The 22,757-nt window shown below is 46.1% G+C and overlaps 1 protein-coding gene across 1 annotated transcript in view; it reads left to right on the top strand.

Moving 5' to 3' along the window:
- asap2a (ArfGAP with SH3 domain, ankyrin repeat and PH domain 2a) overlaps positions 1 to 22,757 on the top strand; it is a 94,490-nt gene that overhangs the window by 65,463 nt on the left and 6,270 nt on the right. Inside the window, exons 10-27 of the mRNA XM_038967273.1 lie at positions 1 to 94; positions 869 to 938; positions 3,849 to 3,936; positions 10,507 to 10,555; positions 10,920 to 11,086; positions 13,694 to 13,827; positions 14,862 to 14,956; positions 15,426 to 15,615; positions 16,189 to 16,274; positions 16,561 to 16,676; positions 17,680 to 17,747; positions 17,987 to 18,094; positions 18,367 to 18,613; positions 19,612 to 19,764; positions 20,137 to 20,254; positions 20,585 to 20,640; positions 20,857 to 20,912; positions 21,625 to 21,744. The exon at positions 1 to 94 is cut by the window's left edge and continues 10 nt beyond it. Coding sequence (XP_038823201.1) covers positions 1 to 94; positions 869 to 938; positions 3,849 to 3,936; positions 10,507 to 10,555; positions 10,920 to 11,086; positions 13,694 to 13,827; positions 14,862 to 14,956; positions 15,426 to 15,615; positions 16,189 to 16,274; positions 16,561 to 16,676; positions 17,680 to 17,747; positions 17,987 to 18,094; positions 18,367 to 18,613; positions 19,612 to 19,764; positions 20,137 to 20,254; positions 20,585 to 20,640; positions 20,857 to 20,912; positions 21,625 to 21,744 — 2,015 coding nt within the window. The remainder of the gene's footprint in view (positions 95 to 868; positions 939 to 3,848; positions 3,937 to 10,506; positions 10,556 to 10,919; positions 11,087 to 13,693; positions 13,828 to 14,861; positions 14,957 to 15,425; positions 15,616 to 16,188; positions 16,275 to 16,560; positions 16,677 to 17,679; positions 17,748 to 17,986; positions 18,095 to 18,366; positions 18,614 to 19,611; positions 19,765 to 20,136; positions 20,255 to 20,584; positions 20,641 to 20,856; positions 20,913 to 21,624; positions 21,745 to 22,757) is intronic.

The raw sequence follows: 22,757 nt of genomic DNA, 5'->3' as shown, positions 1-22,757 counted from the left end.
TGCGACAGAGCGCTACCTACAGTTTGCACCAGCCGCAGGGAAACAAGGAGCACGGTACTGAGCGCTGTGGGAACCTCTACAAGAAGAGTGACGGGTCAGTGTTTCTCTCCTGTTGAACTTGCATCGTCTTCAACAAACATTCAAATAACCAAATGAAAGGCCAGACAAAACAAACACACAAAGTACACTCATTGTGATGGCATTTATCCATAGACCCACTCCGGAACTTTGGCGACTATGTATTTTGCTTTGGCCCGGATGTGTCATAGGATCGTTCGTACACGCTTCATCTATCAGCAGAATTACTGCCTTATTTCAATTAGCCACGAAATCCCTAGTTTGAAAGCTATGTTTTTTTCTGGAAGCTGTGCTGCGTCATTTTCTATACATTTACCCCCACATGGGCCAGCCCCCTAGCAATTCAAGTTCTAGCCAATGAGCTTCAGCCACTCGCCATTTGAGTGACAGTTATCAAGATGCGCACACAGCAGAGTGAGAGAGGGGCAATGACGTGATGCACATACTGTGTCTGCACATATGTGACGTAGTACACAATTTTCAGGGACCACTTTTGGCTGGTGAGTGCTACTTTCATAACTACGTACCAGAGAATCTCTTTAATGTTCTTTTTATGGCTGGGTGTCTCCCCATAGACAGCAATACACTGCCCAAACTCTGCGTCATTTACTTATGCCTGCACATACTAATGAGCCAGTATAATTCAGTAGCCATGTCTGTTCGGTTACAATGTGGATTCATGTAGAGTTTAGTGTGTCACACTGATGCTGGGGTGTTATGTCGAAGTCTCTGTGTCACGATGTCGTGTGTCACCCCCCCCCCCCCCCCCCCCCCCCCCCCCCTCCCCCAGGCTAAGGAAAGTGTGGCAGAAGAGAAAGTGTTCAGTGAAGAACGGATACCTCACCATATCACATGGGACGGTGAGTAATGTGTGTGTGCGCGCACACACACAGATGTGCAAGACAAGCTACTCCTAGCCAGTTAGCATTCATCTACAGTAAGGCTAGTGGGAAAGGGGGATACCTAGTCAGTTGTACAACTGAATGACTTCAACTGAAACGTGTCTTGCGCATTTAACCCAACCCTTCTGAATCAGAGAGGTGCGGGGGGGGCTGCCTTAATCGACATCCACGTCTTCGGCGCCCGGGGAACAGTGGGTTTAACTGCCTTGCTCAGGGGCAGAACGTCAGATTTTTACCTTGTCAGTTCAGGGATTTGATCCAGCAAGTGGCTCTAACCTGTTAGCTTACACTTCACCCATATTCAAGCCAATCACACTAATTCTGTCAAATCAGACTTCATCACTGTTTATCAAACCTTTCAGGCAACCGACATGTTTATTTCATCTCAAAAGCACAAAAAAACAGTTCCTATTGATTTCATTAACAATTTGCAAAATAGTTATACTGTTAAACTCGAAAAACAGTTTCAATGTTTCAACCATACATTGTCTTAGTTTACTGTCTGACCTTGCCTCCCGGAGAGATCCACCTGGGAACTATTCCTATCCTAAAATGCCCCCAGGAAACCCCGTTCCATTATGGCACATCCTACCTAATTATCAGCTCTCTGCTAACTGGCAGCTTATCCACTAGTTTTGTCTTGTCTGATCCTGTCCTGTCTTATCCAGTCTGGTCGTGTCTTGTCTTGTCCCGTCCTGTCTTATCCAGTCTGGTCGTGTCTTGTCTTGTCCCGTCCTGTCTTATCCAGTCTGGTCGTTTCTTGTCTTGTCCCGTCCTGTCTTATCCAGTCTGGTCGTCTCTTGTCTTGTCCTGTCTTATCCAGTCTGGTCGTCTCTTGTCTTGTCCCGTCCTGTCTTATCCAGTCTGGTCGTCTCTTGTCTTGTCCCGTCCTGTCTTATCCAGTCTGGTCGTCTCTTGTCTTGTCCTGTTTTGACTTCTCCCTATTTTCTTTTTATTCATATTTTTTTAATTTCTCCTCTTTATTCTTACCCTACTTTTCTGCTATTTCTTACTTTTTGGTTGTAGGTTACCTTCATTATAATGAACAGTTACATGGGGAGGGTTCAGAGGTGGTAGAGCTACGGGACGGGAGTGGGGATCAAGAGGACTCCAGATAATATTTGGTGCCTGGTGTACTTTTTTGTTGTTGTGATTTTAATTGAATGACATTTTTTTTTAAAGTCCATAAAGTTAATTTAGCTAAAATGGTGGTGGTATTAGTATTAATGTCAGTCACTCTTACACGTCAAAGAGTATTGTATATCTTGGCTGCATCCCAAATGGAACCCATAGGGCTCTAATCAAAAGCCATTTGTGATGCAGCCCTTGTCAGGCTCGCTCACATAGCTACTTTACCTGCACCGCTTCACCCGGGGTCTCACCAGCCTATTGATATCCCCCTCTGCTCTCACTGTAGCAGGCTCTACTTCCCTGCATTACACTAGATTTAATCTCCCTCTCCCTCCCTCTTTCCCTCTCTCCCTCTATCTCCCTCTTATTTGCTCTCTCCTCTGTCTCTTGCTTACTTTATCGCACCCTCGCTCTATCCCCCTCCTCGCCTTGCTCTCTCTCTCTCTCGCTCTCGCGCTCTTTCAAAAGGCACACACACACACACAAACACACCACACTTTCTCCCCCTCTCTCTCCTTCCCCTTTCTCTCTCATAAAAAAAAGATTATATACCTCGCACATGAGCTCTCCTTCCTCTCCCTGGCCGACCAGCTGTATGTAGAGGTCGAAGCAGGGAAAGCAATCAGGGATGCTTTTTAAGCACCCTGAGCTGAGCACCAGCCATAGCCTGGTTTCATCCTCCACTGCAGAGCAGAAAACCACAGTCCAGAAGCTAATCCTCCATGGACAGGCACATTCTGACAAGACCGTAACACCTAAATATTACTTCTGAAAACTGCATACGAGAGCCTGGCTATTGGTGTTATGTTACGATGTAATAAATAAGGGAGAACGGGAGGTGAATTTCGCAGTGGTTTATTCTATGCTGTGCTGATTCTCAAGTAGCTCTGCAGTCCAGGACCTGTATAAGATTGTTGTAATGTACATCGTGTTTTATAGCAAGCATAACATGTTTTCGTTGATACATATATTTTGAGTGTATGTAGGCTAAATGAATGCTTTCATCCAGGTACAGTGCACACCTCTTCTGGTGAATATGGTTATTGTGATCAACCACTTCAGGCGTCAGCATGCTTCAGTTCGGCTGACCCCTAGCTGACCTCGGCTAGCTGAACCGAACGAGTGTGCACGCATATTCCTTTAAAAGATCTTCGCTTGAAAAACTAGAAAAAAGCGCCAATAGTACTGTTTGTCCATTTTGAGACGCCGTAGCCAGTATACACTTCCTCAAAATAGTCAGAATTAATCTAAAATAACGCAAGAAAAATCTGTCGCTAATTTGCCGAGGAGATCTTAGTCGCGCAATTTGACATCTAACTATGTTTGGCGCAGTATTTTTCGATGAGAGAATGTGGATGAAAACGAGTCGTCTCTCGTTGAATGACAACAAAGACTATTGGATCCCTACTGTTAACCAATCACCGACGAAGGGGGCGTAGACTTCGGATTCCGAGTTCGGCTTGCCCCGAGCAAAAATGTTGTGTGCCCGAACAGCCGCAAAAACCCCTTACGGAAGTCCAAAATAAAATGTTGTCATAATATATGCACCAACTTTTCCAACCTGTTTTCTGGTGGGAAGCATGTGGACAGATGTTGTGATCAAACTTACAGATGTGATGACTATAAGAGGCAGCACTGTATCTTTGTTCTGGTGGGAAGGGTGCATTTTCATTTATGCTTTGCGTTCGCTGATTCCCATGTTCTTCTTTCCTGTCCTCCCCTCGCTCTCTCGTTCAGGGGAACCGACCGCCGGCCAAACTCAACCTCCTCACCTGTCAGGTGAAACATAACCCAGAAGAGAAGAAGAGCTTTGACCTCATCTCACGTAGGTTTACCCCTTCTTTTTACTCCTTCTCTTTCCCTTCCCTTCTCTTCTATTTTCTTATCTCTCTTCTGTTCTCTCTCTTCTGTTCTCTCTCTTCTGTCCTCTCTCCTCTCTATTCACCTTCGCTCTCTTCTGTCCTCTCTCTATTCACCTTTGCTCTCTTCTGTCCTCTCCTCTCTCTATTCTCTTCTCTCTCTTCTGTCCTCTCTCTATTCACCTTTGCTCTCTTCTGTCCTCTCCTCTCTCTATTCTCTTCTCTCTCTTCTGTCCTCTCTATTCTCTTCGCTCTCTTCTGTCCTCTCTCTATTCTCTTCGCTCTCTTCTGTCCTCTCTCTATTCTCTTCTCTCTCTTCTGTCCTCTCTCTATTCTCTTCGCTCTCTTCTGTCCTCTCTCTATTCTCTTCGCTCTCTTCTGTCCTCTCTCTATTCTCTTCGCTCTCTTCTGTCCTCTCCTCTCTCTATTCTCTTCGCTCTCTTCTGTCCTCTCTCTATTCTCTTCGCTCTCTTCTGTCCTCTCTCTATTCTCTTCGCTCTCTTCTGTCCTCTCCTCTCTCTATTCTCTTCGCTCTCTTCTGTCCTCTCCTCTGTATTCTCTTCTCCCTCTTTTGTCCTCTGTGTCTCACAGAAGTACCTCTACAAATGGACTTTGCTCCATTCTCAAAGCCTGGCTTTTAGACCCTGCAGAACGAGGAGGGATGATGTGTTGGGACTAATGATAGCTCATAGAGTAGAGATATCTACTGCAGACAAACTAGGGAGGAGAGGAGACTCACAGGAAAAGGAAAAGTGGTTGATATGGTCTATGTCTCGATTAGAAGGGGACAACCAAGTTTTTCTGTGGAATGAGGGCAGCAGGATAGGAGTTGGGAATAGTTGATTCGCTGTAAGATTCATATTCAGGGAAGATTCAGTACTTTGTGTCTCCACACAGGCTTCTCCGAATCAGCAGCCTATTTAGAATCTCATCCACGTTCATTTGTTCCCTGTTTCCTCACATAATCTCATGTAACCAAGGGAGAAGGAGCTTTTTCCTCCATTCACCCTCTTCTTTCTTTGTTCACCCTCTTTCTTCAGTCAGGTTTTTGGGGATGTGTGTTGAGTTCAGCTGAGCGGTGACGTTCATAAACGCCGGGCCAGAAAGAAGTGCTCACGTCAGGCCGTCACCCTGCTGTCAAAGGACAATATTACTGCTGCAGGATAGGAAAGGGCTTATTCTGGTGGAAACAAGGAGAGATGCTGCTCTCCTTTAAGAGAGAGAACGAGAGACTGTCAGGGTCAGAACTCCCAGCTGTAAGGGGAACTGAAATGTACATCAGTCAGATCTGGAGGAGGATAGAGTGCAATAGGACTTTCACAGGGTTTTTACCTTGTTGTACAGTACAATAGGATGTTTGGTAAACGTTTACCTCTGTCTTGCATAGATTCCACATACAGTCAAATTTCAACCGTTGTCGCCTCATCCATTGTACTGTTGGGATGCTGTCACACTTATGTGGGACTTTTACTGTATGTACTGTAGTTGACAGTCAGTGTCTTACTGTATGTACTGTAGTTGACAGTCAGTGTCTTACTGTATGTACTGTAGTTGACAGTCAGTGTCTTACTGTATGTACTGTAGTTGACAGTCAGTGTCTTACTGTATGTACTGTAGTTGACAGTCAGTGTCTTACTGTGTGTACTGTAGTTGACAGTCAGTGTCTTACTGTATGTACTGTAGTTGACAGTCAGTGTCTTACTGTATGTACTGTAGTTGACAGTCAGTGTCTTACTGTATGTACTGTAGTTGACAGTCAGTGTCTTACTGTGTGTACTGTAGTTGACAGTCAGTGTCTTACTGTGTGTACTGTAGTTGACAGTCAGTGTCTTACTGTGTGTACTGTAGTTGACAGTCAGTGTCTTACTGTATGTACTGTAGTTGACAGTCAGTGTCTTACTGTATGTACTGTAGTTGACAGTGAGTGTCTTACTGTATGTACTGTAGTTGACAGTCAGTGTCTTACTGTATGTACTGTAGTTGACAGTCAGTGTCTTACTGTATGTACTGTAGTTGACAGTCAGTGTCGAACTGTAGTTGACAGTCAGTGTCTTACTGTATGTACTGTAGTTGACAGTCAGTGTCTTACTGTGTGTACTGTAGTTGACAGTCAGTGTCTTACTGTGTGTACTGTAGTTGACAGTCAGTGTCTTACTGTATGTACTGTAGTTGACAGTCAGTGTCTAACTGTATGTACTGTAGTTGACAGTCAGTGTCTTACTGTATGTACTGTAGTTGACAGTCAGTGTCTAACTGTAGTTGACAGTCAGTGTCTAACTGTATGTACTGTAGTTGACAGTCAGTGTCTTACTGTATGTACTGTAGTTGACAGTCAGTGTCTTACTGTGTGTACTGTAGTTGACAGTCAGTGTCTTACTGTATGTACTGTAGTTGACAGTGAGTGTCTTACTGTGTGTACTGTAGTTGACAGTCATGAACGTGTCTTACTGTATGTACTGTAGTTGACAGTTAGTGTCTTACTGTGTGTACTGTAGTTGACAGTTAGTGTCTTACTGTGTGTACTGTAGTTGACAGTCATGAACGTGTCTTACTGTATGTACTGTAGTTGACAGTGAGTGCCTTACTGTATGTACTGTAGTTGACAGTGAGTGTCTTACTGTGTGTACTGTAGTTGACAGTCATGAACGTGTCTTACTGTATGTACTGTAGTTGACAGTGAGTGTCTTACTGTATGTACTGTAGTTGACAGTTAGTGTCTTACTGTGTGTACTGTAGTTGACAGTCATGAATGTGTCTTACTGTATGTACTGTAGTTGACAGTTAGTGTCTTACTGTGTGTACTGTAGTTGACAGTGTCTGTCTTACTGTATGTACTGTAGTTGACAGTGTCTGTCTTACTGTATGTACTGTAGTTGACAGTGTCTGTCTTACTGTATGGACTGTAGTTGACAGTGTCTGTCTTACTGTATGTACTGTAGTTGACAGTGTCTGTCTTACTGTATGTACTGTAGTTGACAGTGTCTGTCTTACTGTATGTACTGTAGTTGACAGTGTCTGTCTTACTGTATGGACTGTAGTTGACAGTGTCTGTCTTACTGTATGTACTGTAGTTGACAGTCAGTGTCTTACTGTGTGTACTGTAGTTGACAGTCAGTGTCTTACTGTATGTACTGTAGTTGACAGTGAGTGTCTTACTGTAGTTGACAGTGAGTGTCTTACTGTGTGTACTGTAGTTGACAGTCAGTGTCTTACTGTGTGTACTGTAGTTGACAGTCAGTGTCTTACTGTATGTACTGTAGTTGACAGTCAGTGTCTTACTGTATGTACTGTAGTTGACAGTCAGTGTCTTACTGTATGTACTGTAGTTGACAGTCAGTGTCTTACTGTATGTACTGTAGTTGACAGTCAGTGTCTTACTGTATGTACTGTAGTTGACAGTTAGTGTCTTACTGTATGTACTGTAGTTGACAGTCATGAACGTGTCTTACTGTATGTACTGTAGTTGACAGTCAGTGTCTTACTGTGTGTACTGTAGTTGACAGTCATGAACGTGTCTTACTGTATGTACTGTAGTTGACAGTTAGTGTCTTACTGTGTGTACTGTAGTTGACAGTCATGAACGTGTCTTACTGTATGTACTGTAGTTGACAGTGAGTGTCTTACTGTATGTACTGTAGTTGACAGTGAGTGTCTTACTGTATGTACTGTAGTTGACAGTCAGTGTCTTACTGTGTGTACTGTAGTTGACAGTCAGTGTCTTACTGTGTGTACTGTAGTTGACAGTGAGTGTCTTACTGTATGTACTGTAGTTGACAGTCAGTGTCTTACTGTATGTACTGTAGTTGACAGTCAGTGTCTTACTGTATGTACTGTAGTTGACAGTCAGTGTCTTACTGTATGTACTGTAGTTGACAGTCATGAACGTGTCTTACTGTGTGTACTGTAGTTGACAGTCAGTGTCTTACTGTATGTACTGTAGTTGACAGTCAGTGTCTTACTGTATGTACTGTAGTTGACAGTCAGTGTCGAACTGTAGTTGACAGTCAGTGTCTTACTGTATGTACTGTAGTTGACAGTCAGTGTCTTACTGTGTGTACTGTAGTTGACAGTCAGTGTCTTACTGTGTGTACTGTAGTTGACAGTCAGTGTCTTACTGTATGTACTGTAGTTGACAGTCAGTGTCTAACTGTATGTACTGTAGTTGACAGTCAGTGTCTTACTGTATGTACTGTAGTTGACAGTCAGTGTCTAACTGTAGTTGACAGTCAGTGTCTAACTGTATGTACTGTAGTTGACAGTCAGTGTCTTACTGTATGTACTGTAGTTGACAGTCAGTGTCTTACTGTGTGTACTGTAGTTGACAGTCAGTGTCTTACTGTATGTACTGTAGTTGACAGTGAGTGTCTTACTGTGTGTACTGTAGTTGACAGTCATGAACGTGTCTTACTGTATGTACTGTAGTTGACAGTTAGTGTCTTACTGTGTGTACTGTAGTTGACAGTTAGTGTCTTACTGTGTGTACTGTAGTTGACAGTCATGAACGTGTCTTACTGTATGTACTGTAGTTGACAGTGAGTGCCTTACTGTATGTACTGTAGTTGACAGTGAGTGTCTTACTGTGTGTACTGTAGTTGACAGTCATGAACGTGTCTTACTGTATGTACTGTAGTTGACAGTGAGTGTCTTACTGTATGTACTGTAGTTGACAGTCAGTGTCTTACTGTGTGTACTGTAGTTGACAGTTAGTGTCTTACTGTATGTACTGTAGTTGACAGTCATGAACGTGTCTTACTGTGTGTACTGTAGTTGACAGTCAGTGTCTTACTGTGTGTACTGTAGTTGACAGTCATGAATGTGTCTTACTGTATGTACTGTAGTTGACAGTCAGTGTCTTACTGTATGTACTGTAGTTGACAGTGAGTGTCTTACTGTATGTACTGTAGTTGACAGTGAGTGTCTTACTGTATGTACTGTAGTTGACAGTCAGTGTCTTACTGTATGTACTGTAGTTGACAGTGAGTGTCTTACTGTATGTACTGTAGTTGACAGTCAGTGTCTTACTGTATGTACTGTAGTTGACAGTGAGTGTCTTACTGTATGTACTGTAGTTGACAGTTAGTGTCTTACTGTGTGTACTGTAGTTGACAGTCATGAATGTGTCTTACTGTATGTACTGTAGTTGACAGTCAGTGTCTTACTGTATGTACTGTAGTTGACAGTGAGTGTCTTACTGTATGTACTGTAGTTGACAGTCAGTGTCTTACTGTATGTACTGTAGTTGACAGTCAGTGTCGAACTGTAGTTGACAGTCAGTGTCTTACTGTATGTACTGTAGTTGACAGTCAGTGTCTTACTGTATGTACTGTAGTTGACAGTCAGTGTCTTACTGTGTGTACTGTAGTTGACAGTTAGTGTCTTACTGTATGTACTGTAGTTGACAGTCATGAACGTGTCTTACTGTATGTACTGTAGTTGACAGTTAGTGTCTTACTGTGTGTACTGTAGTTGACAGTCATGAACGTGTCTTACTGTATGTACTGTAGTTGACAGTGAGTGTCTTACTGTGTGTACTGTAGTTGACAGTGAGTGTCTTACTGTATGTACTGTAGTTGACAGTCAGTGTCTTACTGTGTGTACTGTAGTTGACAGTCAGTGTCTTACTGTGTGTACTGTAGTTGACAGTTAGTGTCTTACTGTATGTACTGTAGTTGACAGTCATGAACGTGTCTTACTGTGTGTACTGTAGTTGACAGTGTCTTACTGTGTGTACTGTAGTTGACAGTCATGAATGTGTCTTACTGTATGTACTGTAGTTGACAGTTAGTGTCTTACTGTGTGTATTGTAGTTGACAGTTAGTGTCTTACTGTGTGTATTGTAGTTGACAGTTAGTGTCTTACTGTGTGTACTGTAGTTGACAGTTAGTGTCTTACTGTGTGTATTGTAGTTGACAGTGTCTGTCTTACTGTATGTACTATAGTTGACAGTGTCTGTCTTACTGTATGGACTGTAGTTGACAGTGTCTGTCTTACTGTATGGACTGTAGTTGACAGTCATGAACGTGTCTTACTGTGTGTACTGTAGTTGACAGTGAGTGTCTTACTGTTTGTACTGTAGTTGACAGTGTCTGTCTTACTGTATGTACTGTAGTTGACAGTGTCTGTCTTACTGTATGTACTGTAGTTGACAGTGTCTGTCTTACTGTATGGACTGTAGTTGACAGTCATGAACGTGTCTTACTGTGTGTACTGTAGTTGACAGTGTCTGTCTTACTGTATGGACTGTAGTTGACAGTGTCTGTCTTACTGTATGTACTGTAGTTGACAGTCATGAACGTGTCTTACTGTATGTACTGTAGTTGACAGTGTCTGTCTTACTGTGTGTACTGTAGTTGACAGTCATGAACGTGTCCTTTTTTGTTTCTTATCCATCCCTGGTACTCACACAGTTTTGTCAGCCGGGGGCTTTGATGGGCTCTTAAGGGAATTGCTCTCAGCTCTTACATGTTCTGGTCTTTAATAAATGTCTTGTTCCGCTATGTCTCTGACCCACCCCTATCACCCCCCCTCTCTTTTAGATGACAGAACCTATCACTTTCAGGCCGAGGACGACCCAGAATGTCAGATGTAAGTATGTGTTCCTTCCGTGTGTGTGTGTGTGTGTGTGTGTGTGTGTGTGTGTGTGTGTGTGTGTGTGTGTGTGTGTGTGTGTGTGTGTGTGTGTGTGTGTGTGTGTGTGTGTGTGTGTGTGTGTGTGTACCGGTCATGTGAGAGTGTGTCCTGCTGATCCCCCATACGTCTTTCCACACACAACCCACACGTTTCCATCACGTTTGGGTTGTGTGTGTGTCCTGTTTCTCCCCATACCTCTTCTCACACTTAACACATCCATTTTTCCACCCTCTAGTCTAACCCAATGTTGACCCTGCCCTCACCCCATCCTCACGCACACACACACACACTAACTTCCCCCTGTGTGTGTGTGTTTCAGATGGATCTCTGTGCTGCAGAACAGCAAGGAGGAAGCCCTGAATAATGCCTTTAAAGGGGACCAGCACGTTGGGGAGAACAACATAGTGCAGGAACTGACCAAGGCCATCCTGGGAGAGGTCAAGAGGATGACCGGCAACGACATCTGCTGCGACTGTGGCGCTCCCAGTGAGTGACCGGGCGTAACATACATGTTAATACATACACACACACACACAGACACAATACCACCTATGTATAATTCATCATACAGCCTTTATGAATGCACAAAGTGTATGAAGGAGCCTTGAACTGTTTTACTTTATTGTGCTAGACGTCACTTATTCATGGATTGTACGGGTTATTCACAGATACGGTTACCAAAGTGTTATGAGTGTAATGAACTCCATGTGGTCACTTTACACCGGCATTGTAGGGAATGAGGAATGCAGCCAGTCGTTAACAGCCAGTCGTTAACCTGTATCAGCAATAGCTCTTCCCCTCTAAGCACATGCAGGTAGTTCCTACTAAGGACACTGTTACCTACTTACCTGTTACCTCTCTATCTCTTCTTCTTTTTCGCTCTCGCTCTCTCTCGCTCCTCGCTCTCTCTCGCTCTCTCTCGCTCTCTCTCGCTCTCTCTCGCTCCTCGCTCTCTCTCGCTCCTCTCTCGCTCTCTCTCGCTCCTCTCTCGCTCTCTCTCGCTGCTCTCTCTCGCTGCTCTCTCTCGCTGCTCTCTCTCGCTCTCTCTCCTCTCTCGCTCTCCATCCTCGCTCCTCTCTCTCTCTCGCTCCTCTCTCTCTCGCTCCTCTCTCTCGCTCTCGCTCCTCTCTCTCGCTCTCGCTCCTCTCTCTCGCTCTCGCTCCTCTCTCTCGCTTCTCGCTCTCTCTCGCTTCTCGCTCTCGCTCTCCATCCTCTCTCGCTCACTCTCTCCATCTCTCTCCATCTCTCTTTCTCTCTCTTTCTCTCTCTCTCTCTCATCCTCTCCTCTCTCTCTCTCCCTCTCTCTCTCTCGCTCTCTCCCTCCCTCTCTCTCCCTCTCTCTCTCTCGCTCTTCATCCTCTCTCGCTCGCTCTCTCGCTCTCTCTCACTCTCTCATCCTCTCCTCTCTCCCTTCTCATCCTCTCTCTTTCTCTCTCCTCTTGCTCTCTCTCATCCTCTCCTCTCTCGCTTCTCATCCTCTCCTCTCTCTCATCCTCTCCTCTCTTGCTCTTTTTTTCCTCTCTCTCTCTCGCTCGCTCCTCTCTCGCTCCTCTCTCGCTCCGCTCTCGCTCTCCATCCTCTCTCGCTCCTCTCGCTCGCTCCTCTCGCTCGCTCCTCTCTCTCGCTCCTCTCTCTCGCTCCTCTCTCTCGCTCCTCTCTCTCGCTCCTCTCTCTCGCTCCTCTCTCGCTCTCTCGCTCTCTCTCTCTCTCGCTCTCTCTCTCGCTCTCTCTCTCTCTCTCGCTCCTCTCTCTCTCTCTCGCTCCTCTCTCTCTCTCTCGCTCCTCTCTCTCTCTCTCGCTCCTCTCTCTCTCTCGCTCCTCTCTCTCTCTCGCTCCTCTCTCTCTCTCGCTCCTCTCTCTCTCTCGCTCCTCTCTCTCTCCTCTCTCTCGCTCCTCTCTCTCGCTCTCTCTCTCGCTCTCTCTCGCTCTCTCTCGCTCTCTCTCGCTCTCTCTCTCTCGCTCTCTCGCTCCTCTCTCTTTCTCTCTCGCTCTCTCTCTCTCGCTCTCTCTCTCCTCTCTCTCGCTCCTCTCTCTCGCTCTCTCTCTCGCTCTCTCTCGCTCTCTCTCGCTCTCTCTCTCTCGCTCTCTCGCTCCTCTCTCGCTCTCTCTCTCTCGCTCTCTCGCTCCTCTCTCTTTCTCTCTCGCTCTCTCTCTCTCGCTCTCTCGCTCCTCTCTCTCTCTCTCTCGCTCCTCTCTCTCTCGCTCTCGCTCCTCTCTCTCTCGCTCTCTCTCTCGCTCCTCTCTCTCTCGCTCTCTCTCTCGCTCCTCTCTCTCGCTCCTCTCTCTCGCTCCTCTCTCTCGCTCCTCTCTCTCGCTCTCTCTCGCTCTCTCTCGCTTCTCTCACTCCTCTCTCTCGCTCCTCTCTCTCGCTCCTCTCTCTCGCTCTCATCCTCTCCTCTCTTGCTCTTTTTTTCCTCTCTCCTCTCTCGCTCGCTCCTCTCTCTCGCTCGCTCCTCTCTCGCTCCTCTCTCGCTCCTCGCTCTCTCTCGCTCACTCCTCTCGCTCGCTCCTCTCTCTCTCTCTTTCTCTCTCTCGCTTCTCTCTCTCTCGCTCCTCTCTCTCGCTCCTCTTTCTCTCGCTCTCTCGCTCCTCTCTCTCGCTCTCTCTCTCGCTCCTCTCTCTCGCTCCTCTCTCTCGCTCTCTCTCTCGCTCTCTCTCTCGCTCTCTCTCTCGCTCCCTCTCTCTCTCTCATCCTCTCCTCTCTTGCTCTTTTTTTCCTCTCTCCTCTCTCGCTCGCTCCTCTCTCTCGCTCTCTCTCTCACTCCTCTCGCTCGCTCCTCTCGCTCTCTCTCTCGCTCTCTCTCTCGCTCTCTCTCTCGCTCTCTCTCGCTCTCTCTCTCGCTCCTCTCTCTCGCTCTCTCTCTTGCTCCGCTCTCTCGCTCCTCTCTCTTCTCTCTCTCTCGCTCTTCATCCTCGCTCGCTCTCTCTTTCTCTCTCTCACTCTCTCTCATCCTCTCCTCTCTCACTTCTCATCCTCTCTCTTTCTCTCTCCTCTCCTCTCTCTCATCCTTTCCTCTCTTGCTCTTTTTTTCTTCCTCTCTCCTCTCTCGCTCTCCCTCCCTCTCCTACTCTCTTTCTCTCCCTTCTTCCCAGACCCTACCTGGCTCTCCACCAACCTGGGCATCCTGACCTGTATTGAGTGTTCTGGGATCCACAGGGAGCTGGGAGTCCATTACTCTAGGATCCAGTCCCTCACACTGGATGTCCTCAGCACCTCTGAACTCTTGGTAAGAAGCAATTTTGTGCTAGATCGCTCAGCACACATCAGCTAGTTTCACATTATGGCGATAAGGTGCTGTGGTGCTGGGAGGTTAGGCACAGTCATGTTGGAAAATACACAGGTGGCACATCCGCTTAGGTTAGTTAGCAAAACCTTGGAAAACACTGGCTCTCCCAGTGCATTGCCATTCTTGCTGTTATAATGGGAGAATCTCAGTAGCATGTCCTTGATTCCTCGCGTCCTCTCACCTCCTTTTCAAAACCCATTGGATGAGAAGGTCAGAAGTCCCGTCTGGAAATCGAATTGAGATTCTCCCAATGTGAAAACACTTTCCCAGTGCAGCTGATGATTTACTGCTGGTGGGAGAGTAGCAAGTATACCAATGCCCTTGTCCTAATTCTACTGAACTCTCCACCCTCTGCTGCACTCCATTGGGATAGATACAGTACAGTATTACAGAAGCTTGGAGCTGCTTCCACTTTGCATATTTCACATTTCATCTGGCTTTCTAATATCAATTTGGTGCAATTTATTGGCCGTAAATCATTTGGGGCTGAAATGTTTTTGCCGCTAATTCGAGATGATTGCCCTTGTTAAGACGCCAGGGGGTTTAATCATTAGCCAAACAGTTGCAAAAAAACATTCAGTTTTGTAACTAAAACGAGAGTTTCTGTTGGACAAATTCAGGTTAGGTCCCTATTTGTTTCCGTTACGGAAATACGCCCCAGTCTTTCACATTATTTGACCACAAGGAGATGGGTGGAACGCGTGGAGTGCGCACACACACACACACACACACACACACACACACACACACACACACACACACACACACACACACACACACACACACACACACACACACACACACACACCATTGATTTTAAGCGTTTGCTGAAGTAGCAGAGCAAAATAAATGGAGTATGAGATGAATGTGTACAGTATAAACTGTACTGTAGCACCCTCAGATAGAAGGCTCATTTGCACTTTTATTGACTGTCGCTCTGGTAAGCTCTTACCTGTTTGTGTGTTACCATGAAGCTGGCCAAGAACGTGGGGAATGCAGGCTTTAACGACATCATGGAGGCGTGTCTATCTGCGGAAGACGTGGTCAAACCCAACCCTGCCAGTGACATGTAAGCTCTCTCTCTCTCTCGCTCTCTCCCTCTCTCTCTCTCCCCCCCCTTTCTATCCCACTAGTTATCTCGCTCTTTCCCCACACGCAAACACTCTACCCTCTCCTTCTTCCGTCAGTGTAGACCACAACAGAAACGGATGTGGCTGTGAGGCTACATGAGGAAATGGTTCCAGATTTTAGTGACAAAATTCCAGCCACTATTTCAGCATTTTGCACGTAAAAAAATTCCCTGCAAACTCCACCAACTATCGAACTTAGTTTGAAGTGTTTTCGGCTTGCAGTGCAGCTTTGCTAGCATCGGTTTGGCTGCTTATAGTCATTAATTTGGAATTCTGTAGCCAGAAGTAAATAATGGATTATTGTGGATTCTGGGCCTTCAGACACAACTAAAGGTAATTCGACCCAAATATACATTCTGGCTGAACTTTCCCTTTTTTATGTCTATGGCCTTTCTCCTTCTGGTGCAGGCAAGCCCGTAAGGACTTCATCACAGCCAAGTACACAGAGAAGCGTTTCGCCAGGAGGAATTGTCCAGACGGGGCGTCCAAGCTGCACACCCTGTGTGACGCGGTCAAGGCCCGGGACATCTTCTCTCTGATCCAGGTGTACGCGGAGGGAGTTGACCTGATGGAGCCCATCCCCCTGGCCAACGGACATGTGAGTCTACATGTCCACACCAATACCCCCTGTCACACGAGCGTGCTGACCCCAGCCACACTGTGCTGGTACAGTATTTTATCCACATTGTCCTTTCCGGGCCTACGCTGTACAGCTCAGATTGGCTTGGTTCTGCTTGGCTCAGTAGTGTGAATTAACCCCAACTCTCAATTGACTTCGTTTTAGCTTGGGTGGGGTGGTTTTACATTGGGAACACGACTGTGCGTCAACATTTGATCTGTCGAGGTGCTCTCAACTGCCACAGCTGTAGTGGAATTCAAATGGCAGTATTTTGGTTAATTCTCTTTGCTGGGCATGTGAAAAACTGCTCCTGGGAGTGTAAATGCTTTGTAAAATAGATCAATCATCACTACAAACACCTGGCTCACATTCAGGGCTATTACTGCTTGTACTGCCTATAGCAAAGCAGACTGCCAAAAGGGAGCATATGTGCAGGTTTTGATCAAAGTCCAGGTGTTTCTCGGTGTCGGCCACTCCATTTTGGCTCTGATATGTCTTTGTGTCCCTGAGGTCTCACCACGGCCATTTTGGATCTTCTGTGTGTGGTTGCAGGAACAAGGAGAGACGGCCCTTCACCTAGCGGTCAGACTAGTGGACAGGACCTCGCTCCATATCGTCGACTTCCTCACTCAAAACAGGTAAGGGAATAAAAGTAAACGTCAATGAGCTTTTTGTAGAAACACTACCCGTCATGACAACGACTCAACAGATGTCAAGAACAGTCATAACAGCTTATGACGACTGACTTAACACGGTCATCACACAAACTACTCGGTTATTGTTTTTAACACAGTCCCACAGAATGCAAATTAATTTGTTCAGAACAAGTGCTGAAATAATGCTGATGAGTGACCGTTGTCCTGTGTTTATGGCTGTCCTTCCAACTCTCACCGACCGCCTTCCCCTGTCTGTTCTCCCCCGCAGTGTGAACCTGGACAAGCAGACAGCCAAAGGCAGCACGGCCCTCCACTACTGCTGCCTGACTGACAACATGGAGTGTTTGAAACTGCTGCTGCGGGGCAAGGCATCCATAGACATTGGTAAGAGAACATTACATCTCTCTTCTACTGGGAAGGACTCGTTTGGAAACAGCATGGATACAAAATGCTAGTGTAGACTTTGTTTATTGTTGTCGAGTGTAGTGTAAAAAACGGATTCATGTCGACCAATAAACCTGATTTATGTTTTAATTCATTGCTATAGAAATTATAACTAATAGACTGCCAAACAGAATTATTAAGACACACACACACACACACACACACACACACACACACACACACACACACACACACACACACACACACACACACACACACACACACACACAGAAGCACCTGAACGTGCCTTGTTTTGGTCAGGCAGAGTTCCCAGAGGCCCTTGGTTTGCCAAGAGACCCTACTTTCTCACAACAGCTCAAACGCTCTGCTTCAGTCTGACTCCATACAAACCGGCCCACGATAAGAACGCGATGATGAGAAAGAGAGACACACAGACTATTTAGTGTGGGAATCCTGCTAATGATCTCTCTCCGGCAACAGAGTTGACAAAGGAACAGGGGGCCACGGTCTGTGGACCGGCGTGTGTCGTCATGTGCCGAGGAATCTCCTTGTTTCACACACTATCTAGTTTACAGAGACGGGGAGGGGAGGTGTTGTTACAAACGTGGCTGTTGACAAACATGGCTTACTGCCAAAGCATTCGGCGCCCTGGCAGCCTAGAGGTATGCCTGCGTTGTGTTGACAGGCTGTTGAGTTGGGTGTAGATGTCTTTCTAATTCATGCTGTCATAGCCTAGAGGTGATAATTGTGTCTCGGGTTACTTGTCAGTGCTCATCTATGAGGTGTTGATCTCGAGTGGTGGAGGACACAGGCTATAATTTAGTAAATGGATGTATACGAAGTAAATGGATGAATACGAAGTAAATGGATGAATACGAAGTAAATGGATGAATACGAAGTAAATGGATGTATACGAAGTAAATGGATGAATACGAAGTAAATGGATGATAAATGAATGGATGACGATGATGTCTTCCTGTAGCTAATGAGTCTGGGGAGACGCCGCTGGACATCGCTAAGAGACTGAAGCACCTGCAGTGTGTGGAGCTGGTGAGTGGTGTGTGTGTGTGTGTGTGTGTGTGTGTGTGTGTGTGTGTGTGTGTGTGTGTGTGTGTGTGTGTGTGTGTGTGTGTGTGTGTGTGTGTGTGTGTGTGTGTGTGTGTGTGTGTGTGTGTGTGTGTGTGTGTGTGTGTGTATATCTTTAGCAAGATAGTGACTCCTCATCTCCAAGCTTTATTTGAGCCATTAATCACCGTCAGTGTGTGTGTGTGTGTTGTGTGTGTGTGTAGCTGAACACGGCGTTGGCGGGGAAGTTCAACGTCCACGTGCACGTAGAGTACGAGTGGCGTCTGCACCATGAAGACATGGACGAGAGTGACGAGGACCTGGATGAGAAGGTGAGGGTGAGGACTCACTTCAGATTATACACACACACACACACACACACACACACACACACACACACACACACACACACACACACACACACACACACACACACACACACACACACCATGAACTCACCACACACACACACACACACACACACACACACACACACACACACACACACACACACACACACACACAAGTACATACATACATACATACATAACACAAACACACCCTGATGACCTTTCTATAACCTTTTGACCCTGTCCTCCCTCAGCCCAGCCCCCACCGGCGAGAGGAACGCCCGGTCAGCTGCTACACCCCTGGCTCCAACTCCCACCGCCAGCCCAGCCCTGCTTCCCTGGCACGGGACGCTTCCAGTCTGGCCAAGGACAAGCAGCGTGGTGGATACATGCCCAACCTGGTCAACAACGAGACCTACGGCACCATCCTCAACGCCAGCCCCCCTGCGCCCGGGGGGCCCACCCCCACCTCTGCACCCCCCCTGCCCCCACGAAACATAGGTGCTTTGTCTTTCTTTTTTTATGTGATAGCAAGCTGGGCGCTGCGTGTATAGAGAGCCACATTCGTTTGGTGAAACGTTCCAGATTCTATGAACAAGTTTAGTTTGTTCAGGGAATCAGTGTGAATGCTATTTGAGCACTGGTTTTTAGTTTCAGAATGTTCAAAAAATGCTCCTGATTTTTGAAGTTATCGTGATCCATATCAAATGACCCCGGCATCAAGCCCTTTTCAACCCAGATTCACCTCTCGTCCTCCTCGTAATTTCTGGAGAATTATATTTATAATACATGCCCAATGGGTTCAGTTCAAATAGAGGGAAATCTCAATTTGGCCACGTATCTGTCATAGAGTGTAGATGGCCTTCTCTAATTAGTGCATGGCCCCATGGTGCCTTGTGTGGCGCTCTGACCTATTTGAAGGGCAGAGAGGACTCTGGGTAGGGAGCATGGACAGTTACATTGGCGGCGGCAGAGTGAGCTAGTGAGTTACTTTTCCGAAAAGTTCTCAGTCTGTGCTCCATAGTCCATGATGAGAGGTAGACTGAAAATAACCCAACATATCGCTGGAAAGCAATTTGAACTCAATTGAAAATGGTCCAAAAACGTTCAATTCCTGAATTGAATTTGCGTCCGACTGCTCACATTCCACCATGCTGAACAATTTGATTCAATTCAACTCACTCACTTCGAAGCACATGTTGTCTTCACTTACTAGGGCCCATTGCCCCACAAAGAGCATTGGCCATCTGCAGCTCCTCTCCAGCAAACTAGACTTTGGGCAGTCTTATCTATTTAATTTCAGGAGTACCCAATCTTTCTGTGTTCTGCTTTGGTGTCAATCATCAATCAATCAATCAAATGTATTTTATAAAGCCCTTTTTAACAGCAGCAGTTATGTAAAAGTGCTTTGCAGAAACCCAGCCTAAAACCCCAAAGAGAAAGCACTGCATGTCTCCAGGTGCCAAAGCATATCTTCTCTCCCACTCCTCCCTCCCCAGTCCAGTTGTCAGGTCTGGGTGGGATGGTCCAGTCATCAGGGTCCTCTGGTTGGAAGCCTGGCTCTATAGACCTGGGGGTCCGACAGAGGTCCTCCTCAGACCCCCCCAATATCCACCCCCCCGTACCCCCCATGAGGGTCACCTCAACCACTGGTAGGCACCTCACCTCCAGGCCTTGTTGTCTGAACACATCATAATCATAACCACAATCATTATCGTAGTCAAAATAATCCTGGTAAAGGATTGTACATAGCGTTATTGTCGATAGGTCATGTTACAGTATATATAAGGCACATGCAGTATGTTTACAACATGATGTACAAAGACGACACCGAGGAGAAAAACACCCAGTTTAGATGAAGAAGAGAAAGAGATGGGTAACTTGCATAGAGATCGAAAGAGGACTCCTCTTTGTGTCTGTGCCATTATGGCGTCTGTGACAGCATAGACAGCGCCATTGAGGCTATCTCCATTTTGTCTATCTAGAGCCCTCTTTCAAACTCTTATCTCTCTCTGTCCCCCCAGGTCTTGCTCCTCCCCCCGTGGCCAAGACAGTGAGTATGATAGAGGCGATGAACCAACAGTCTAAACCAGGGACCGGACAGGGCCACAACAGAGCCCCAACACCTAAGTCTCCTTCTGGGTGAGCGCACACACACACACACACACACACAAACATGTTGGGGACACACCCTGCCTGAGGCAGCATGTTTTACTTTGATGAACACAAAGCAAGTTTGCCTTTGGAAAATAGCGTGTAGTGTTTCTGGTTTACCACTTCATTAACTTCCAAGCTGAGCTCTCCTAAAAGACAAACAGCTTAGCACTATTCATCCACATGTCTCTACTCAATCTCCCACAGGTCTGAGTTGTGTGACTGTTGCAGGGAAATGCACCGTGGGGTAAATGTGTGCGTGTTGATTTGAAGCACATCCTAAACAGCAGCTGACTACAATGTGTGTGTTTTTTTTAGCAACGACAAAAGCTTCAGCAAAGGACCGACTCGAACTGGGTCCATCGAAAGACCAGGTGGGTGTTAATTTAAAAAATAATAATAATAATTTGATTTACTCTGTGTCTGTAAATAATCTGTAAAAGCATGATAAGTAGCATAGTCAGATAACATACGGGCCTATTCGTAACATTTCTATCTGTGGGTCGGCTGCAGACAATCTGGTTGTGTGATTTTTGTCTGTGTGGAACAGTTTGTGTTTTCACGACAACGTCATCCTCTTCCTCCCCCAGCTAAAGAAGTGCCGGGATCGCTGCCTCCCGCCCCCATGCCTAGGAAGACCTATCCGGTGAGTTCCCCTGACCTACCGTTGACCTTATATGATCGTTTGCCCTGTTGTTGATTGTGATTGGACAGTCATGGACAATACAGAGGCACTTATTGGACTTCTCCATCTGATCTCGTCATTGTTTTTCAGCTGGTCTTATTGTCCCATTGCACTCTGAGTATCAATGGCTCTAACAGTGTTTTATCCTTCCTGTACCCCTTGGAACATGTAATGCTAAGTGGGAGGGACATCTTGAAGTGTGTACTTGTTCTTGACAGATGGGGAAACCTCTCATATCTCTGTCCCTAGCTCAGTGCTAGCAATCTGTGTCATACGGGTTCACCATGTAAACCACTGACAGATCAGGGATAGCCTGTGGTGAAAACATGTGATGCACAACTCGCCCAGCCTGACAGTTACTGTGTCCTGTGTCATTTGTCTGCTGTGCAACCCTCCAGCGGTCAATGTGGAAGTGGGCGTCGAGCATTCCAAAGGAGTGACGGTTAGATACTTCAGTTAAACGACAGCATCTGTCTGCAGAATGGTACACCTGCCTGTCTGCATAGAAATAGAATGACTAGAATGGGGGGGGAAGCCCCTGAGACCATGGCAATTTGACAGTGCATTTGTCATGGGTGCCCTCAATATGGCCACCGTTACGGAAGGTTGACTTGAATGGGAATGTTGGTTCTAGTAATTATATTGCTATGCCCGTCTGGCCGTCTCTCTTTAGAAGCAGAGGCCCAAGCGGGTGAAGGCCATCTACAACTGTATGGCGGACAATGCAGACGAGCTGACCTTCTCTGAGGGGGAGGTGATCGTGGTGGATGGGGAGGAGGACCAGGAGTGGTGGGTGAGTGTCAACTCTAGATCAGGCTACTATTTTGTGTGTTGGATGTGTGAGAAGTGGGGTGTGTGTGTTTGTCTTCATTCACACGCAGTGAGAGCAGTCCGGCCCAGTTCTAGTCCAAATCTGGCCTATTCCAGAGAGAGTCCACTGAGCATGTGCCAGAAATCTTGGTGGCCCCAGCAGCACAAAGCAATGACCTCATTCTAGCCATCCTTCTTTCTCTCCCACCCTCCCTTCCTCTCCCACCCTCCCTCTCTCCCGCCCCCGCCTGCCTTCCTTCCTCTGCGGAGTCCGTTGTCTGAATACAGACCAGCTGCAACTTGTTTTTTCCAAAAGCCACCTCTGTAAACATGACCGTATTTAGTCACTTATTCTCCATGGGACTTTGTGTTATAGATGCCTTTCCAAATGCCTTCCGCTCTCTTTTTCTGACTTCAATGGCATTTTGTTTATGTCCGCGCCTGAGTTGACAACAACTGAAGCAGAATTGAAAAGGTGTTAGACGTCAAATGTGTTTGTCTTCTGCTGATGACTCTTAAGGGGAAAGTAATCCAAAAGTAACTGTACAAATAATCAGATTACGTTACTGAGTTTGTGTAATCCAAATGTTATGTTACTGATTACAATTTTGGGCAGTTTACTAGTAACTGTAACGGATTACATGAGAAAGTAACCTACCCAACCCTGCCATAAGCTACAGTGCCTTCGGAAAGTATTCAGACCCCTTGACTTTTTCCACATTTTGTTAGGTAACAGCCTTATTCTAAAATGTATTGTTTTTTTTCTCATCAATCTACACACATTACCCCATAATGACGAAGCAAAAAAAGATTTTTAGACATTTTTGCTAATTTGTTAAAATTTTAAAAAAAATCACATTTACATAAGTATTCAGACCCTTTACTTAGTATTTTGTTGAAACAACTTTGGCAGCGATTACAGCCTTGATTCTTCTTGGGTATGACGCTACAAGCTTGGCACACCTGTATTTGGGGAGTTTCGATCGGGTTCAAGTC

This window comes from Salvelinus namaycush, chromosome 28 (assembly GCF_016432855.1).
Source record: "Salvelinus namaycush isolate Seneca chromosome 28, SaNama_1.0, whole genome shotgun sequence".
Taxonomy (NCBI): Eukaryota; Metazoa; Chordata; class Actinopteri; order Salmoniformes; family Salmonidae; genus Salvelinus; species Salvelinus namaycush.
The sequence above is the reverse complement of the archived record's forward strand: the minus strand, read 5'-3'. Positions and strand labels throughout refer to the sequence as shown.